This window comes from Osmerus eperlanus, chromosome 6 (genome assembly GCF_963692335.1).
Source record: "Osmerus eperlanus chromosome 6, fOsmEpe2.1, whole genome shotgun sequence".
In the NCBI taxonomy this organism is placed as follows: domain Eukaryota; kingdom Metazoa; phylum Chordata; class Actinopteri; order Osmeriformes; family Osmeridae; genus Osmerus; species Osmerus eperlanus.
The window spans coordinates 22,385,972-22,404,231 of record NC_085023.1 but is presented as its reverse complement, the minus strand read 5'-3'; the positions used below and the strand labels follow the sequence as shown (position 1 = coordinate 22,404,231).

At 48.6% G+C, this 18,260-nt stretch overlaps 1 protein-coding gene across 1 annotated transcript; it reads right to left on the bottom strand.

The window, feature by feature from the left end:
* Positions 1 to 761: 761 nt before the first annotated feature.
* Positions 762 to 11,415, bottom strand: fhip2a (FHF complex subunit HOOK interacting protein 2). The gene is made up of 17 exons (XM_062464442.1): positions 11,263 to 11,415; positions 10,359 to 10,437; positions 9,949 to 10,118; positions 9,644 to 9,748; positions 9,402 to 9,524; positions 9,067 to 9,273; positions 8,702 to 8,898; positions 8,238 to 8,352; positions 7,814 to 7,890; positions 7,524 to 7,716; positions 7,215 to 7,372; positions 6,878 to 7,024; positions 6,680 to 6,770; positions 6,359 to 6,502; positions 4,621 to 4,761; positions 3,325 to 3,428; positions 762 to 3,208 (listed from the first exon to the last, which is right to left on the bottom strand). The coding sequence occupies exons 1-17, from the start codon at positions 11,305 to 11,307 to the stop codon at positions 3,097 to 3,099; spliced, it is 2,208 nt and encodes a 735-aa protein (XP_062320426.1). The 5' UTR covers positions 11,308 to 11,415; the 3' UTR covers positions 762 to 3,096.
* Between the last annotated feature and the right edge of the window lie 6,845 nt (positions 11,416 to 18,260).

The window sequence follows — 18,260 nt, the reverse complement described above, 5'->3', positions numbered from 1 at the left end:
TGCTGCAGTCGGAACACGGACATCTGAAACTCCACATACTCACCAGAACTCTGTGATGTCAAGATCACTACATACATCACATCAGGGTGCGAATTATGGGGGGCTTTGGGGGGGTCTGAGCCCCTAATTAAGACTTGGACCCCCCCCCCAAAAGAGGTCAAAACCACAGGTTGGGGGGGGGTCGATACACGCCCCGGAGAAGAAGTTGACCACCCCGATTGCATTGTATGCATAGCTGTGATCTGAGACGGCATGACGCGCTGATCTCTGGTATCTCCTGAAGCCCCCATGCAAGACGAGACGGTGTCTTAGCACACTTACTTCTTTACAGGTCAAACGTCAACCTTGCAAAACCATTGTTTTGTGCATTTATTTTTAAAAACATGTTATTGAATTTGTTTAACAGTACATGTACAGAACTTTTGTAATAAAAACAGAATGAAACATTTAACATTTCTGTCGACAATGCTGGAAAAGACCCCACACAACTGTGACTCATATACAGAGATGTTTTTTTTATTAGGACGGAGCATGTAAAACAGCCAGAATATCCTGCATGGATCCTAACACACAGAGCAGGAACAGGCAGAGGTGAGTGTGGTCTCTCACCGCCCCAGAGCACAGGAACACAGGCATGAACATGCACCTTACCCAACATAGAAATATGCACTATCACAGAAAGATCCTGACCATCAGCAGAGCAGGCCTGTTACACCCTGCTCTCTTACGGCAGTGGAAAGCAGCAGTGAAGGTTTAAATGATTAAATGGAGAAACAAAAAAACAATTTCATACGAAAGTTACAGTGATTGGTCTAAGCTGATATCCATGACAGTAGAAGACAAACATGACCTCACTAGATCCAGCCTCTGCAGACAGGACACAGTGGCTGTGCGCCTTCGCAAAGCATCATGAAACAGAAACATCCTCCGGGATCCAGACCCAGCCGGGGGGTGAACCTGGCCAGGTGTGTCAGGGAGAGGGAAGGCGTGTCAGGGAGAGGGAAGGTGTGACAGGGAGAGGGAAGGAGTGTCAGGGAGAGGGAAGGTGTGTCAGGGAGTCTGCCAGCTGCTGTCACAGGTGGACAGACTGGTCACTATTTAAACAAGCCATGTTGGATACATGCATGCATTTACACCTGGAATATCACTGTTGCTACTGCGCACACACATTATTTACAGGTACAGAAAGATTTAAAACCTTGATAAAAATGTGCATGATCAAGAATAAAAAGATGCTTTTTTTCTCCATTAAAATAGACACATCAGTCTCCTGATGGTAAATCTTAGTATTTTTTTGGTTCATGAAACAACAAACACTTGAAAACAAGAAGCTTTTTGAGTGTTTTACGTATGTACAACATATGAACAAGACAATGTGCAAATCTGATTTCATGCAAACATTTGCATAAGTAGCTCGGTGTTTAGAATGGGTTTAGAGAGGGACGGTACTTCACCTCACAAACAGCCTCATCCATCCATAACATTCATCCATCCAGACAGCCCTGCATCTATACACCCTCTCATCACATGAAACACACAGAGTCCTCAGCACCTGCATTGGTTACATAAAGTACATCCTTAATTTAGATTAAATAAACAATTAAGCGTAAGTATCAAAGCTCCATGAAGGCTAATCCAACTGGTTCACTGATCAAGCCAGCCAGCCAGCCAGCCAGCCAGGAATTCCAACCAGCCAGGAAGCCAGCCAACCACCCAGCCAGCCAACCAACCAACCACATATAGAAGTGAAAATGGATCTCAACATCTTGTTGGGTAACCCGAACCTGCATTCAGGACAAGGTTGTCTCTCCTCAACAAAGACCGTGCTGGATAACAGCTGGTTAACTCTTGACTCCAGAGGGAACAGCCATCTTCCCCGAGCATTCGCATGTATAAGAGCAGAAGCTTAAAGAGAAGTTTCTATCAAACGCATGTGCTGTCTGTCACAAACTCTGTCACAAACTTAGCCAAGAACTAAGACTAAATACATGAATACCTGAATTACCACCCCTCCCTTCTACTCCCTAAAGATAGAAAATGATGTATCATTACTGCTCTGTCATACAGGTACTGATAAACACAGTGTCCATTTTGATCATACAAATACTATTATGGATGCAAAAGAAAGATGTCTCTTTCCAAATGCCAACTTAAACTCCCTCATGATGCAAAACATAATCATGTGATATGTAACAAATTCACCGTTCAAAGACGTCCGTGATCAAGCACATGGTTTCCAGGTCAGAAAGGCGACCTGCTGTTACGCCACTGCTGTGTGCTGTGACAGGGTCAGTGGTTACTACAGACTATCCACACAGCGGAAACAAACAAAGGCGACAAGAAAGGCAAGGCCAGAATAGCACTACTGTACAGTTCTCATGGTAACAACACTACAACCAGGTTTAATAGCGATGATCTGAAACATGAAAGATATGGTTTTGTAAGTTCTTGCTCCTTAGTCTGTAAGGAATTATAAATACTTGTAATAAAAACTTGTGTATACTGAAAAGGCAATGTGAAATCAAATGTGAATAAATATGAGGGCTTGGCAATAAAAGGGGATTCTAGTATCTCAGATACAAACTGCAGCTCCTTGTCTCCATGTTAGAATGAAGATGAATCTATTTTACATTCACTGTAATGTAGGTAGAAACGTCTAGACTGCAGAGGGGTATTAGTGATTCCTCTCCCTATGGCCTGAATCACAGATGACCTGATCCAATCAGAGGGCTCTTTAAACAGGAAGTCCCTGACATGTCACTGAGACCATACCGAGGCTTAAGCGCGGACACACTGGTGGTTCTGGAAACCACACACACACACACACACCGCGCCCTCATCAACCTGATCTGTATGGAGTACAGAGAGAGGGCGACAGCCTGTCTGTACTGCTGAAGGAAGAGAGGAGGAGGGGGGAGGAAGGGGGGAGGTACAGAGCACGTGCAGCTCTACAGTCCAGAGAAAGCTCCTTCCCTCCTCCATCCTCAACCCTTCATCTTAGTTCCCAGGACCAGGGAATGCTGGGATGACCGGCCCCAAGCCCTGACCCACGCCCCGGTCCCCCTGGGACCCTGGTGCAGTCTGGTCCTGCTGGGGTCAGGGGGAGGGGGAGGCAGATGCGTGGAACTTGACGAAGGCGATGGCGGCCAGCTCCTTGCAGAACTCCTCCAGGACGATCACCCCCTCCAGCAGCGTCAGGTGGTCGATGCTGCAGGTAGACGGAGACACCATCACACACCATCTCACACACATCCACCAGACACCACACATAAACACAGCCCCCTCCAGGTGGAGGCAGGTGGAGTCTGAGAGCTGAAGTCTCACCTGGTGCCCTCTGGCTCCAGGCCCAGGAGACGCTTCCTCACCAGCAGCAGTTTGGGGGTGAAGTCTGGGATCCGCTGAATCCTCAACATGAGGTCCCCGACCACCTAGGATCCAGGAGACACCATCACATCACACCATCACATCCCAGCATCCACCATCACACCATCACATCCCAGCATCCACCATCACACCATCACATCCCAGCATCCACCATCACACCATCACATCCCAGCATCCACCATCACACCATCACATCCCAGCATCCACCATCACACCATCACATCCCAGCATCCACCATCACACCATCACATCCCAGCATCCACCATCACACCATCACATCCCAGCATCCACCATCACACCATCACATCCCAGCATCCACCATCACACCATCACATCCCAGCATCCACCATCACACCATCACATCCCAGCATCCACCATCACACCATCACATCCCAGCATCCACCATCACACCACACCATCACACCAGACACCATCACATCCCAGCATCCACCATCACACCATCACATCCCAGCATCCACCATCACACCATCACATCCCAGCATCCACCATCACACCACACCATCACACCAGACACCATCACATCCCAGCATCCACCATCACACCTGACACCATCACATCCCAGCATCCACCATCACACCAGACACCATCACATCCCAGCATCCACCATCACACCAGACACCATCACATCCCAGCATCCACCATCACACCAGACACCATCACATCCCAGCATCCACCATCACACCAGACACCATCACATCCCAGCATCCACCATCACACCAGACACCATCACATCCCAGCATCCACCATCACACCAGACACCATCACATCCCAGCATCCACCATCACACCATCACATCCCAGCATCCACCATCACACCATCACATCCCAGCATCCACCATCACACCACACCATCACACCAGACACCATCACATCCCAGCATCCACCATCACACCTGACACCATCACATCCCAGCATCCACCATCACACCAGACACCATCACATCCCAGCATCCACCATCACACCAGACACCATCACATCCCAGCATCCACCATCACACCAGACACCATCACATCCCAGCATCCACCATCACACCAGACACCATCACATCCCAGCATCCACCATCACATCACAGCATCCATACCAGACACCATCACATCACAGCATCCATACCAGACACCATCACATCACAGCATCCATACCAGACACCATCACATCACAGCATCCATACCAGACACCATCACATCACAGCATCCAGAGGTGTAAGTGTGTGTCGTACCCTGACGATGACTGAGAACAGGGACCTGCAGCCGGGGGCCAGGTTGATGTAGGGGTCCAGCAGGTACTCATGAGCGTGGGGGTGAGGGAGCTGGGCCAGTCTGGACAGCACAGAGGTCACCTGCAGGTTCACGTCATAGGGCTGGACACACAATACACACACCCCTCTACGTTACACACACACCTCTACGTTACACACACACCTCTACGTTACACACACACCTCTACGTTACACACACACCTCTACGTTACACACACACCTCTACGTTACACACACACCTCTACGTTACACACACACCTCTACGTTACACACACACCTCTACGTTACACACACACCTCTACGTTACACACACACCTCTACGTTACACACACACCTCTACGTTACACACACACCTCTACGTTACACACACACCTCTACGTTACACACACACCTCTACGTTACACACACACCTCTACGTTACACACACACCTCTACGTTACACACACACCTCTACGTTACACACACACCTCTACGTTACACACACACCTCTACGTTACACACACACCTCTACGTTACACACACACCTCTACGTTACACACACACCTCTACGTTACACACACCCCTCTACGTTACACACACACCTCTACGTTACACACACACCTCTACGTTACACACACCCCTCTACGTTACACACACACCTCTACGTTACACACACACCTCTACGTTACACACACACCTCTACGTTACACACACACCTCTACGTTACACACACACCTCTACGTTACACACACACCTCTACGTTACACACACCCCTCTACGTTACACACACACCTCTACGTTACACACACACCTCTACGTTACACACACACCTCTACGTTACACACACACCTCTACGTTACACACACACCTCTACGTTACACACACACCTCTACGTTACACACACACCTCTACGTTACACACACACCTCTACGTTACACACACACCTCTACGTTACACACACACCTCTACGTTACACACACACCTCTACGTTACACACACACCTCTACGTTACACACACACCTCTACGTTACACACACACCTCTACGTTACACACACACCTCTACGTTACACACACACCTCTACGTTACACACACACCTCTACGTTACACACACACCTCTACGTTACACACACACCTCTACGTTACACACACACCTCTACGTTACACACACCCCTCTACGTTACACACACACCTCTACGTTACACACACACCTCTACGTTACACACACCCCTCTACGTTACACACACACCTCTACGTTACACACACACCTCTACGTTACACACACACCTCTACGTTACACACACACCTCTACGTTACACACACACCTCTACGTTACACACACACCTCTACGTTACACACACCCCTCTACGTTACACACACACCTCTACGTTACACACACACCTCTACGTTACACACACACCTCTACGTTACACACACACCTCTACGTTACACACACACCTCTACGTTACACACACACCTCTACGTTACACACACACCTCTACGTTACACACACACCTCTACGTTACACACACACCTCTACGTTACACACACACCTCTACGTTACACACACAGCGACAAAGAGAGCAAGGCCAGCTCACACCCGGGTGTGCAGTATTTATACTGAGGAGGGAGTTTAAGCAGTTCAACTGGGTTTCACCTAGAGCAAAACAAAGCAGGTTGTTTGATCCACAGCAGGCCTGGTGAGGGAGGTTCAGACTGACCTGGTCCAGGATGCGTCCCATCCTGTCAAACAGCACCTTGAGGAAGTGTCCCTCGAAGAAGGGCCCGTCCAGGTTGCACTTCTCCAGGGGCCGGGCGCTGGATCGCCAGTCCCAGCGCTCACACACCGCACAGCAGTCCTTAAACTGCACACCATCACATGGTTACAGATACATTCAGGACAGCAGGTCAGAGGGCTTGTCTGTCTATGTGTGTGTGTGTGTGTGTGTGTGTGTGTGTGTGTGTGTGTGTGTATATGGATGGGTAAACAGCAGTGTCTGTGTGTTTATATAGATATAGAGTATACAGATGGGTAAACGTGCCTGTCTGTGGGCATCTCTCAGGTAGGTGTCGTAGCCGGTGCCCTCCACGTGATAGGACGATTTAGCCTCATCAGGAACCAGACACAGGAAACTGCAGACAACAGCAGGGATCAATGAACCAACATGAGCAACATGATTTGAGTGCTAGAACAGAACATTCCAGCTGCACCTGCTCCCAGAGAGGAGGGGGGGGGTTACCTGTTGACAATCTTGTGGACCTCCGTCTTCCCATCAGGCTTAGCGTGGTCTGGACTCTGGGGTGGAGATGAGCTCAGCCAATCAGAGCAGGACAGTCTGCTCTCTGAAGACAGGTCCTCTCCAAACAGAGGGTCCTCCTCCAGGTCTCTGGAAGGAGAGAGGGATGAATACCTCAAACCTGGCAACCAACCAGTCCAAGTCAGGAGGAGCTGTGTGTGTGTGTGTGTCAGGAGGAGCTGTGTGTGTGTGTGTGTGTGTGTGTGTGTCAGGAGGAGCTGTGTGTGTGTGTCAGGAGGAGCTGTGTGTGTGTGTGTCAGGGGGAGCGCGAGGTGCCTACACAGCGTCGTGGGCCTGGCCGTTCTCCAGGACCTCGTCCGGGGGTCTGTTCTCCAGGTAGCTGCGGTCGTCCAGGCCGCGCAGCACCAGGCTGCTCAGCACATGCTGCTCTGGCTTCTGGATGAGCTGCTCAAACAGCCGCAGCGTCATGATGCTGATCTGGAGGGCAGAGAACACGGTCACAACACGCACCACTCTGGGGCTCGTTACAGAAGCAGCACGGGGGTCATTCCAGCATTGGGTGTGTGTGTGGTACTGTGTGTGTGTGTGTTGTATGTGGGTGTGTGTGGTACTGTGTGTGTGTGATCACCTCATCAGACAGGTGGTCACAGTGCTCTATGAGTCTGTGTCGGAGGGGGGGCTGTGTGATGGAGGCCAGGGTCTCGGGCCCCCACTCCTCCCCCAGCAGGAAGTACACCACCTCCCTCAGCAGGGCCTCTGACGTCACCTGCCTGATGATCCTGTTCAGCAGCGCTGTGGAGGTCAAGATCCCCACCTCTGACCTGCGCACACACACACACACACCTCCTTAAGCATCACCAGTGGTGAGAGATGAGGTATTCCAGGTGAGAGATGAGGTATTCCAGGGTCTGAACTCACGTCTGCATCAGCTGTGGCACCATCACCGTGACGAGGAAGCGCTCCCTCACTGCCCTGGCTAGGACCGCCCCCGCAGTCTAGAGAACACACACAGGCTCAACACAGCACCTAAACAGCCTCGACACAGCGCCTAAACAGCCTCGACACAGCGCCTAAACAGCCTCGACACAGCGCCTAAACAGCCTCGACACAGCGCCTAAACAGCCTCGACACAGTGCCTAAACAGCCTCGACACAGCGCCTAAACAGCCTCGACTCAGCATTTTTTTTTAAATAGTGCTATCCACCGTGTTACTCTGTCCTGTTTTCTCCCTTCCATTCCAAAACGCTGTCTCCCTTCTCTGCAGAACGCATTAGTCTATCGCACAAACTATCCCCCTTTCTGTGGGAAACCCTGCACAGCATGTGTGGTCAGTGTTGAGTACCTTCTGGGCTTCTTTGATGAGTTGGTCACAGTAATCCAGCCAGGAGAGGAAGGAGATCAGAGCTCTCTTCCCTGTGAACACAGCTGTGTCCTCCTTCAGGTTATACACATCCAGCCTGCAAACACACACACCAGGTTAGCAGACCGCTACACAAACAACACTCACAGACTGGTCTCCATAAATACATTTAAGAAATGATATTCAGCCTCACAATAGCTTTGAGATGTTAATAATAGAACTGTGGATTCATGCCAGTGTCTGATTCCACCTGCACCACAAGGTCTGGGGGTGAGTCTTGTTAAGAGAACATTGATGACAACCTAACAAGATTAACACTGATAAATCATTACACCTAATTGATTGACTGTGGTCTTGGCAGTCTGTCCACTAGATGTGACATGACAGAGGGGGTTCCCAGCCCCAGCCCCAGCCCCAGCCTCAGCCCCAGCCCAAACCCCACCTACCCCCAGTTTACAGCCTCCACGGTCTCTATATCCAGGGGGTCCATGGGCTGGGGCAGGGCCCGGTAGAAGGAGACCAGCCTGCCCGTCAGCAGCTCACAGAGCTCTGTGTTCTCAGTCAGACTCCGGGCGGCCGCTGGCTCCGGTAGGCTGGCCAGCAGCATCAGGCCCTCACACGCCTTCACCACGATCCTGCCATCCTGGGAGGGGGGGAGAGAGGAGGGAGGGAAAGAGAGGGAGGGAGTTAGACATAGATCATAATCAAATAACATGAAACGGAAACATAGATTGATAATAGATAAACATGGTTTGGTTGCCACTTAAAAGCAAACTGTCATGTTCCACCTCCAGCCACTGGAGGGACCCACCGGGCTCCTGGTGAGGTTGAGGAGGGAGGAGACCAGGTTGTAGTTGTTGTTCTGCTGGGCAGAGCTGGCTGCTGCTCTGGGCTCCCCTGGGGCTGTCCCACCCTGGGCCTGGGCCTGGGCCTGGCCCTGGGGCTGGCCTGTATCTGGAGACGAAGGGTCCATCTCCTCTCGTCCAGGACTCCGGGCTTCTGGCCTCCTCATCCGGTTCTAGGAACACAGACTTTGATAACATCATCTGGGACACATCACTCCGCCACCCTCTCTCCTATCACCCTCCTGTTTCCACCCTCCTGTTTCCCTGATCAGAGTTGATCTGAAGCTCTGGGAGGAAGTACCTCCAGGAAGAAGTTGACGAGGTAGGGGTCCTGCTTGAGCTTGGCACAGACGATACAGAGGAACTGGATCTCCTCGCTCTCTGTGGGGGCAGCCAGAACCTCTCCGCACAGACGCACCAGTTTCTGAAGGGTCACCACAGCAGCACACGCAAAACACCTTCAACATGTAGTCCGTTTCAGGCAATTAAAACCCCACTATATAGAAAGCAGCCCACAGCAGGTCCAGCTGCCAGACGGCTCACCTGTACAGGTCTGTGGACGTTGATGTGGGGCAGCAGGGGCTGGCGGATGCGTCCGAGCAGCTTTGTGTAGAAACTCAGAACTTGCTGCTTCATCCCTGGAGGGCACTAGAAGACACACACACACCCTGAAGGACACTAGAGAACGGTTTCTCTAAATACGGCCCTACTAAGCACTCTGGAGCCTTGGTGAAGTAGTAACCTCATTCCTCAGTATAAACACAGGCCACCCACGATGGGGCAGGGGGACAGCATCAACACTGAGGACTGTCTGTGTCTGGTCTAGACTGGTGCTTATGGAACCTTACGTCTGCCTTGCCCAGAGTGTAGAGGGTCTCCAGGATCTTGTGGTGGAGGAGGTACTCCATGCAGGGCCCCGTCTCACCAGACTCCCTCTCTCCCTCCTCCTGGGTCAGGATGTCCAGCATCTGTTCCAGGTGAGAGGGGATGTTGGTGTCAGTCACTGGGGCTTTGTCATCTGGTGGGAGACAAACACATGCAGTTAGCAACAATGCATACCACAGACACAGGAGGTGTGGGGTGTACACACACACACACACACACACACAGGCATATATATCATTTATACAAGATGTGCTTGAAAGCAAAAGCATTGGACATGCAGGCTACAGAGTTGGGTCATAATACATTGCTCTTTATTTCATGTTATTCAAATCTGATTAGAGACCTTAGATAACAGTGTGTTAACTGTTCTTACCTGATGTCTCAATGTAATAATGTGTGATGGCCTTCCAGTGATACACAAAGTCTTCCTGCAAGGGCAGTGAAGGTGCAAGCTGAAAAAAAATAGAACATATAAAAAAACACGCAGTCATAGATCCCGTTTAGTACACCATTACAAGACAAGACACCCAGATCCTCTTCAGAACGCCACCACACACTGACATCAATGCATATTAGAGTTGATCCACAACGACGACAATGACCTCCTGTGGACAGTGTTCATACACGTCCAGCTATCTGCCGCTCCCTCAACAGAGGCTGTGTTTGTATATAATACCTATGACTATCAGAGTTTTAACTATAGCCAAACAGGTTTAAGGGTGACAGACATTCTACCAAATGGTTGGATGTTTTTGGTTCCATAAACTTCATCGTGTAGACTGTTTACAGCCTGTATTGCTTCACATCAACAAGCCATCCGCCCTCTCATGTGTCAGCCAAACAACTTCTGGCTAGCTAGCCCTAGCTACAGCTTATGCCTTACATTAGAATGCAACTATTAATAATGTAGTCTACCTTTCCTTGTCTAAGATGGTTGCAAATATTTCAGAATCAGTTGCTCATGTTTCATAATCCAAACTGAACAACTAGCCTTTCAAGCTAGCCATCAATTTTTAGCCAGGTAGCTCGCTGGCGTCTTCACATACTCAGACATAACAGACATAACAAAGACATCGCAGACATAACAAAGCACTAAAGCCTCAATATATATTTCAAAATAAGCAAATGCTTTGATGGATGGCTGGCTAGCGAGCCTTCACTTGCTAGCCCCTCATCTAGGTTTCAAGGGCCGACCATAAACACAGGCCCATTTCTGGCCGACTTCGACTGAACCCTGAACTGCAGGTATGTTTGTCAAAACAGGTAACTTAACTCACCGCCTCAACTGCGTGCTGGAGAATCGATGTGAATTTGGAGAACATTTTGTTCTTCGACTGGAGCAGTTTCTCACGAGAAGACCTAGAGAATTCCTCTATCTTCTTTCTATTGCTACCTCCGCGATCCAGATTGGAGGTTTCATATAATGACCCTTACAGGAAAATAAAGACACACCATAAAACAGTAAAACGCACTAGCCAATGACTTCACAGATCTAGACTTGCACAACCAAGCCAGCTCCTGGCACCAGGCCTGTAAGCACCAGTAAACAGCACGGTTCGAGCAGGCTGGATTCTCGTATGGACACGGTGGCACTTCCCCAGCCAAGCGATAACATTTCTGACCACCAGAGGGCAGTAAGTCTCGCACATGGGAGGATAAACACGTTCTACTTTACTTTACACGTTTGCATGAATATAAGAGTGAAGTAAATCATGTAGTATGGGAACAAGAATATTCCAGTTAATGTTTTAACTTTTATTTCCTCATTTACGAATTGGTCTGACTGGCGAATGGCGATGCCTGGCTAAAGGTTATACTGGTAGGATTAAACCTAATAGTGCAACATAAAGCCAAATACATATTGAATACAAATGTTATATTTATTGCATTCTTCAGAAAATGCTGAGAGATTTATTACCCCACTTTGTCGAAAGCAATCGTTTTGGGCCCCTTACTGTTGGCGCCTTTTATTGTGAAAAAATAAACGGGACCGGAAGTACTTATAGTCGACGCAAACTCAGTATCTGCATTTGTTTTCAATGAAGGAGGAGAAATAGGACAGAATGCGTTTTTTCAAATTACTACATCGAGCAGTTCAATCCGAGAATGTCCGAAATAACCAAAACACAAATGCTTAAAGCATTGATCAACGAACGACTAGCGTTCGCCGTTTGGGAAATATTTGAGGCAGTAGAAAAAAACATATGTGAATACCACGAGGAAGTGGACAAGACTACTCAAGAAAACACACGTCTTAAAAAGTAGGGCTGCCCAGAGGCCAGCCCCTGCCCAGAGGCCAGCCTACTGCCGGCTGGTGGAGGCCATCTTTGTGAGGCTCTGCAGGATTCTTTAGTCCCAAGAAGAAGTGGGGCCTGACAAGCCTGACAAGATGGTGTCTGATCTTGAATGACTACCGTACCAGCAGCTGGTTCTGTCCAGCGAGGCCATGAAGCAGTGCTCCCTGCAGCTGGCTGAGGTGGACCAGACAACCCTCCGTCAGTGGCACAGGCAGAGGCTCCGTCCTGCTGTGGCTCCACCTTCCCAGAGAGCAGCCATGAGGAGCCTCTAGCCCCAGGTTGCAGCAGGGCAGGCCCCAGCCCAGAGGCTGTCAGCCCACACACTGCCCCCTCCTCTAGAGGCTGTCAGCCCACACACTGCCCCCTCCTCTAGAGGCTGTCAGCCCACACACTGCCCCCTCCTCTAGAGGCTGTCAGCCCACACACTGCCCCCTCCTCTAGAGGCTGTCAGCCCACAGCTGAGTCCAGAGGGAGATGTGTACCACCCAGCCTCGGATGGTTTTACTAATGCCTGCATGTCCAGGTCTCTCTGTTCCTATCCTGATCTCTCCGCTTCTTGCTAATGTCTGTCCTGTCCCGCCCGTCAAAACCCGAGTGTACAAACGCAGAATGAGGCCTAACGTGTCGGAGGTGTGGGCAACACCCTGACGGGGCACAGCCAGTATAGGGGGCTGGTCTACTGCTCGGCCTCCGAGACGCTGTCCAAGGAACTGTGGCTCAGGTAGCAGAGGAGAACATGCAGTAAAGTAGCTGTGCAGCAGTAGTTTAAATACGTTGGTGTTTGTAAATAAAAGGTTATGGGTGTATCTGTTGATTTCCTTGTCATTCATTCATTAATTGTAGGTTCATTAGTTTTAACTGACATACTATTTTATTATCTCAGGAGAAACGTTTGTCTTGCAGTACACACACACACCTGCATGCTGGTAGAGCAGCCGTGTCCTCTGAAGAAACCCCTTCTCCGTCCATGCGGTCACTTTGCCAAGAGATTTGGGAGCGGGCAGATATATGCAGACAACCTCTCCCGTGGACAGGGCAAAAATATTTCTAAGTATATAAAAAATAAGTATTTTTTTAAACATTTTTCTGGTGTCGGTACTTTACGTCACCATTGATTTTTTATTTACTTTTTTACTTTCCCTCCTTACATTTTCTACACATATATCTGTACTTTCTACACCTTACATTTTCAAGCCAGGACTTTTTAAAATCTGTTTGGTGGCATGGTCTTTCTCACCCCTGTTCTCTCCTTTCATCATGTGTGTGAAAAAGAAAAGTTAGATTTGTTTTGGATTTTAGAAACAATATTTTTTTTACCTTTCGAAACTTTTGTTAAAATTATTTTTGTTCAACCTTAAGAAACTTAAAAAAAAAAATAGTTTCCCCAAAAAAGTTTAGAAAGTTTGATAATAATTTTTTGAAAATAATTTTTAGAAACTTTTTCAACAGACAGTAAAGGAGAGGACCCTCAAACCCTAAACGTTTCGGGAAAAAAAAGTTTCTGAAGGTTGAGAAAATATTTTGGAAAAAAGTTTATTTTAATTTTATTTAAACTTTATTTTCTAAAGGTTAAAATAACTTTTTCTAACTAAAGTTTCAAAAAGTTGACAAAGAACTATATTTTTCAAAAAGTTCTGAAAGGTTGAAAAATATTGCATCAAAAGGTTGCATCATTGATTAGTACTTGATGAGGACTGTACTATACTCTATTGTACTCTGCTCTGCTTTAATCTACTTGTTTAGGCTTCTCTGTTCTCCACTCCACTCTCCTCCTCTCTCCTCTCCCCTCCTTACAGTTTGTGTGTGTGGAAAAAAGGTATCTTATGGATGAGAGAGAGAGTTAGCAATGTCGACATGACTGAGAATAGAGACATTCCTGATCACCCATGGCGTATGAGGGAGATGTTCGAAATTGTCGGTGTCAAAAAAGATACTTGGCAAATGCGTCTATAGTGTATTTTTGTATTAATGATGAGTAACATGTTGTGAGGTCCAGTTACCAGCGAGATACTAAAACAGGTAGAAGTAATTGCTACTCCTTACTTAAGTATATGTCAGAGCCCACACTTCTTTACTTCTAGTGAAAAAGTGTAGTCAGTACTTCAACTTTTACCAGTCTTTTTAAACATGAGTATCTGTCCTACTTGAGTCCGTGCAAGACTGTGCCCCCTGGCGGTAGTTTGGCATACTTCTAGCCTCCTCAAGTGGAGGTGGCCTGTAGGAATACTACTACCTGCAGGTAGTAGTATTCCTACAACCAAATCTTACAATCAAATCTAACCAAATCAGTGGAGGGGGCCTGTAGGATACAGGCCCCCTCCACTGATTTTGATAAATTGTCTGAAATAAGATTAACTTGGGAAGTATCCATACAATACTGTATGATATACCTACAAACCAAGTGTGGTGGGCTGTCCCAGCTTTACTGAACATCGAAATTAATGTTTATTAATATATTTTAGGATTCGCGTAACAGGATGATTTGCCTCCCCATCCCAGCAGGACACGCCCTAACGCCACTCAGCGGGCTACCTACAGGAAAAACGTGGGCTGCGTTTTCTCTGCGTACAGTCTTAAATAGTCCTATTGTCATATTGTCGAGCAAAAATATTGTCAACCGCTTCTCTATTCTCTATTTTTTTTTCAAAGTGTCACTTGGGATTTCGTAAATAAGCCTCCATACCTACCGGGCATGTCTACTGCTGCAAGAGGTGAGTGTCTACGACCGGTACCGCAGTAGCCTTCATTACATTCGGGACATAATACATATATCGCATGTAAACCTTGATAACGGATACAGAAGAGGTAGCCGCGTCGTCCAACGTGAGTTGTCTCAGCCTCACGACGCGGTAGGGTACAATCCCCCTGCTGTACCCGCACATAGCCCAAACTAAACTAACAGCTGCCTCTGAACCGCAACCACCGCAAACAGGCTATCATTATGAAATGAACCTGCCTCTTTTGACGCATTTGCACAAATAAAAGACCAGACCGAGGGATGATATCTCAGGTGTTGCTGTGTAGAAGGAATGACATAACCACATTGTAGCCTAAGTGCCAATACAATCATAGACAGTGTAGGCTATAGAAAGCGTATGTAACATTGAGTACAAGTAAGAAGTTGTTCTAATACTGTAACTTTCACCTGTTCATGCTGGCTATTTAAGCCCTGATGCTCATAATTTCTGCTTGGAGGGCAACATGGACACTGGGTTGAATACACCTGTCATCAGGTGTTTAGGAGGATCAAATAATTTAGCAACACACATCTCAGATTGTTTCACCATATCTTGTTGTCGTGGGAGACATTGTTCTGAGAGCCTTCCTCAGGTTTCCCTGGAGTGTGAAACTGAACTTCCTGCTTTCTCAGCTGCAGTGTGCCTCTGTGGTCTGTGATTGGATGTTGGGTTTCCTGTCTGGCGGGGGGACAGTGGTCAGCTCCCAGCCTCCAGCCTGAAGGAGGGAACCATCATCTCCCTCTGCTTTCAGATGCATTCTGGGTAGTTTCGATCATTTATTTTCAATAATCAGTTCTCGCTCTGCATAGAGTATATCCCACAGGACTGGAGAGTAAGCAGTTTGAGGAGATGTTGAAAGTGAGCAGACTGGTCCACGGCAGGTGGGCCTGTGTGGTGTCCTGGATCCATCTCAGTGGTGATGGTGTGTCTGGCAGGGCTGAGGTAAACAGTCTCCAGATGTTCAGAGGTCATGGCTAGTGATGTGTGCTGAGAGAGGAGGCTGTGCTGGGCGGACAAACAATAACACTTCATGAGACCGTACTGCACAGGAACTACACTGACAATAACACAACATGTACTGGATGACTTTTCTTCATGCATGTTTTGGGGCCAGAACCCAGCTCCTCTCTGAGGGGCAGCAACTTCTAAAATCTGTTGTTATATGACACGTTAAGTGCTAATCCCTCTAGGACTGACGTTGAGAAGGTTCTGGAATCGCTGACTCGCTGCCGCACTTCTTGCTGTCTCTGATGTCATCATGATGTGGGCGTATCTGTCCTGCTATTGGGGATCGATGGTCTTACAGGCCAGCGCTCGTGGGCCCTGGGGTCACAGGGTTAGGGTCACACACACGGGATTAACACGCGTCACGCCTGTGCTACCGGCCAATCGCTTTGATGTAAGTCCTGCTCTGACACCATGCTGGAGGAATGCCTGCTCACTTTGGTTGGTGTAATTAATGATCTAAAACATGTGAACAGTTGTATATCAAACAATGTTATAGCATGTCATTTAATGGTACTTAGACCATTTTACAGAAAGTGGAATGGAAAAAAGCTATTCCTTGCCAGGGTTTCATTTCACATGGTTGGGTATTATATCTCTGGATCCATTTGGCATCAGTCCTACTTTTAGCTCTACTTTCCACTTATAAACTCTGAACTGTCCATTTTGCGTTTGGCATTACCATGGTCTTGGCCTTCTTGTCGTTTGTCCTGTATCATTCAAGCCGACCTCACGCACTAGCCTGGCTGGCTCTGCAGCTCTCTGATGACTGTACCTGATGTACCTGATGTACCTGATGCACCTGATGCACCTGATGTACCTGATGCACCTGATGCACCTGATGCACCTGATGTACCTGATGTACCTGATGTACCTGATGTACCTGATGCACCTGATGTACCTGATGCACCTGATGCACCTGATGCACCTGATGCACCTGATGCACCTGATGTACCTGATGTACCTGATGTACCTGATGTACCTGATGTACCTGATGCACCTGATGCACCTGATGCACCTGATGCACCTGATGTACCTGATGTACCTGATGTACCTGATGCACCTGATGTACCTGATGTACCTGATGTACCTGATGTACCTGATGTACCTGATGCACCTGATGCACCTGATGCACCTGATGCACCTGATGTACCTGATGTACCTGATGTACCTGATGTACCTGATGCACCTGATGCACCTGATGTACCTGATGTACCTGATGTACCTGATGCACCTGATGCACCTGATGCACCTGATGCACCTGATGCACCTGATGCACCTGATGTACCTGATGCACCTGATGTACCTGATGTACCTGATGCACCTGATGCACCTGATGTACCTGATGCACCTGATGTACCTGATGTACCTGATGTACCTGATGCACCTGATGCACCTGATGCACCTGATGTACCTGATGTACCTGATGCACCTGATGTACCTGATGTACCTGATGTACCTGATGCATCAGAATGCCCAAATAGAGTGCCTCTGGGTTGATCCCAGGTATGTAGGATGGAGTTTAATCCTACAATCCTTGACTTAGAGCCTCGTTCCTGGGCTAGTCTCTCTGGGACCCGTCCACGCCCCACCTGTCAGGCTGCAGCAGAGTCTGCGTCGCTGTGGAGCGGAGCGCTGCAGCCAGCTCCTCCTCTGAGCACTGGAGGAAGCTGCTCTCTCTCTCACCACACCATCCTCCGCATCAGCACTTTCCGCCAGAGTGTGTTCTCGCATGTGTGTGTGTGTTTGCACCCGTGTGGCCTTGTGCGTGAACCTGTGTGTGTGTGCGTCCGGGCATATGTCTGAATAATTGATGAGGAGGAGAAGCAGCAGAAAAGCTGCTGGGACAGAGAGAGTGTGTTAGCGTAGCGAGATGGGAGAGAGGAGCCCTGTGCAGCAGCCTCCCTATGAAGGGATCTGCAACTACGCCCAGAAAATCACCTCCTGCTTCGGACTGGACGGTAAGAGAGAGCGGGGTTCCTCCCGTGAGCCGAGGGGAGGGAAGGGAGGGTGGGCCGCGATGACTAGGGACCATCCGAGACTCAGTCACTCACTCAGTGATCCTAACATTTCAACGGGATGCTTTCTGTTTGTCTAACCATGATGCGTATTGTGTTAGTGTGTTAGTTTGTTCACTACGGATTATAAATATATGTATGTGTGTGTGTGGAGACAGCATGGCTGCTGGGATGCGTAGCTACGCCCCAGAGGGTGGAGGAGCAGGGAAGTAGAGGG

What these genes read in the sequence shown, in the direction of transcription:
- fhip2a (XM_062464442.1), bottom strand. Translation starts at nt 11,307, where the DNA reads ATGTTCTCCAAATTCACATCGATTCTCCAGCACGCAGTTGAGGCG. An exon ending in TTATTACATTGAGACATCAG is followed by an intron (nt 10,119 to 10,358) that starts GTAAGAACAGTT and finishes GTCTCCCACCAG; the next exon opens with ATGACAAAGCCCCAGTGACT. An exon ending in TCATCAAAGAAGCCCAGAAG is followed by an intron (nt 7,891 to 8,237) that starts GTACTCAACACT and finishes TGTGTTCTCTAG; the next exon opens with ACTGCGGGGGCGGTCCTAGC.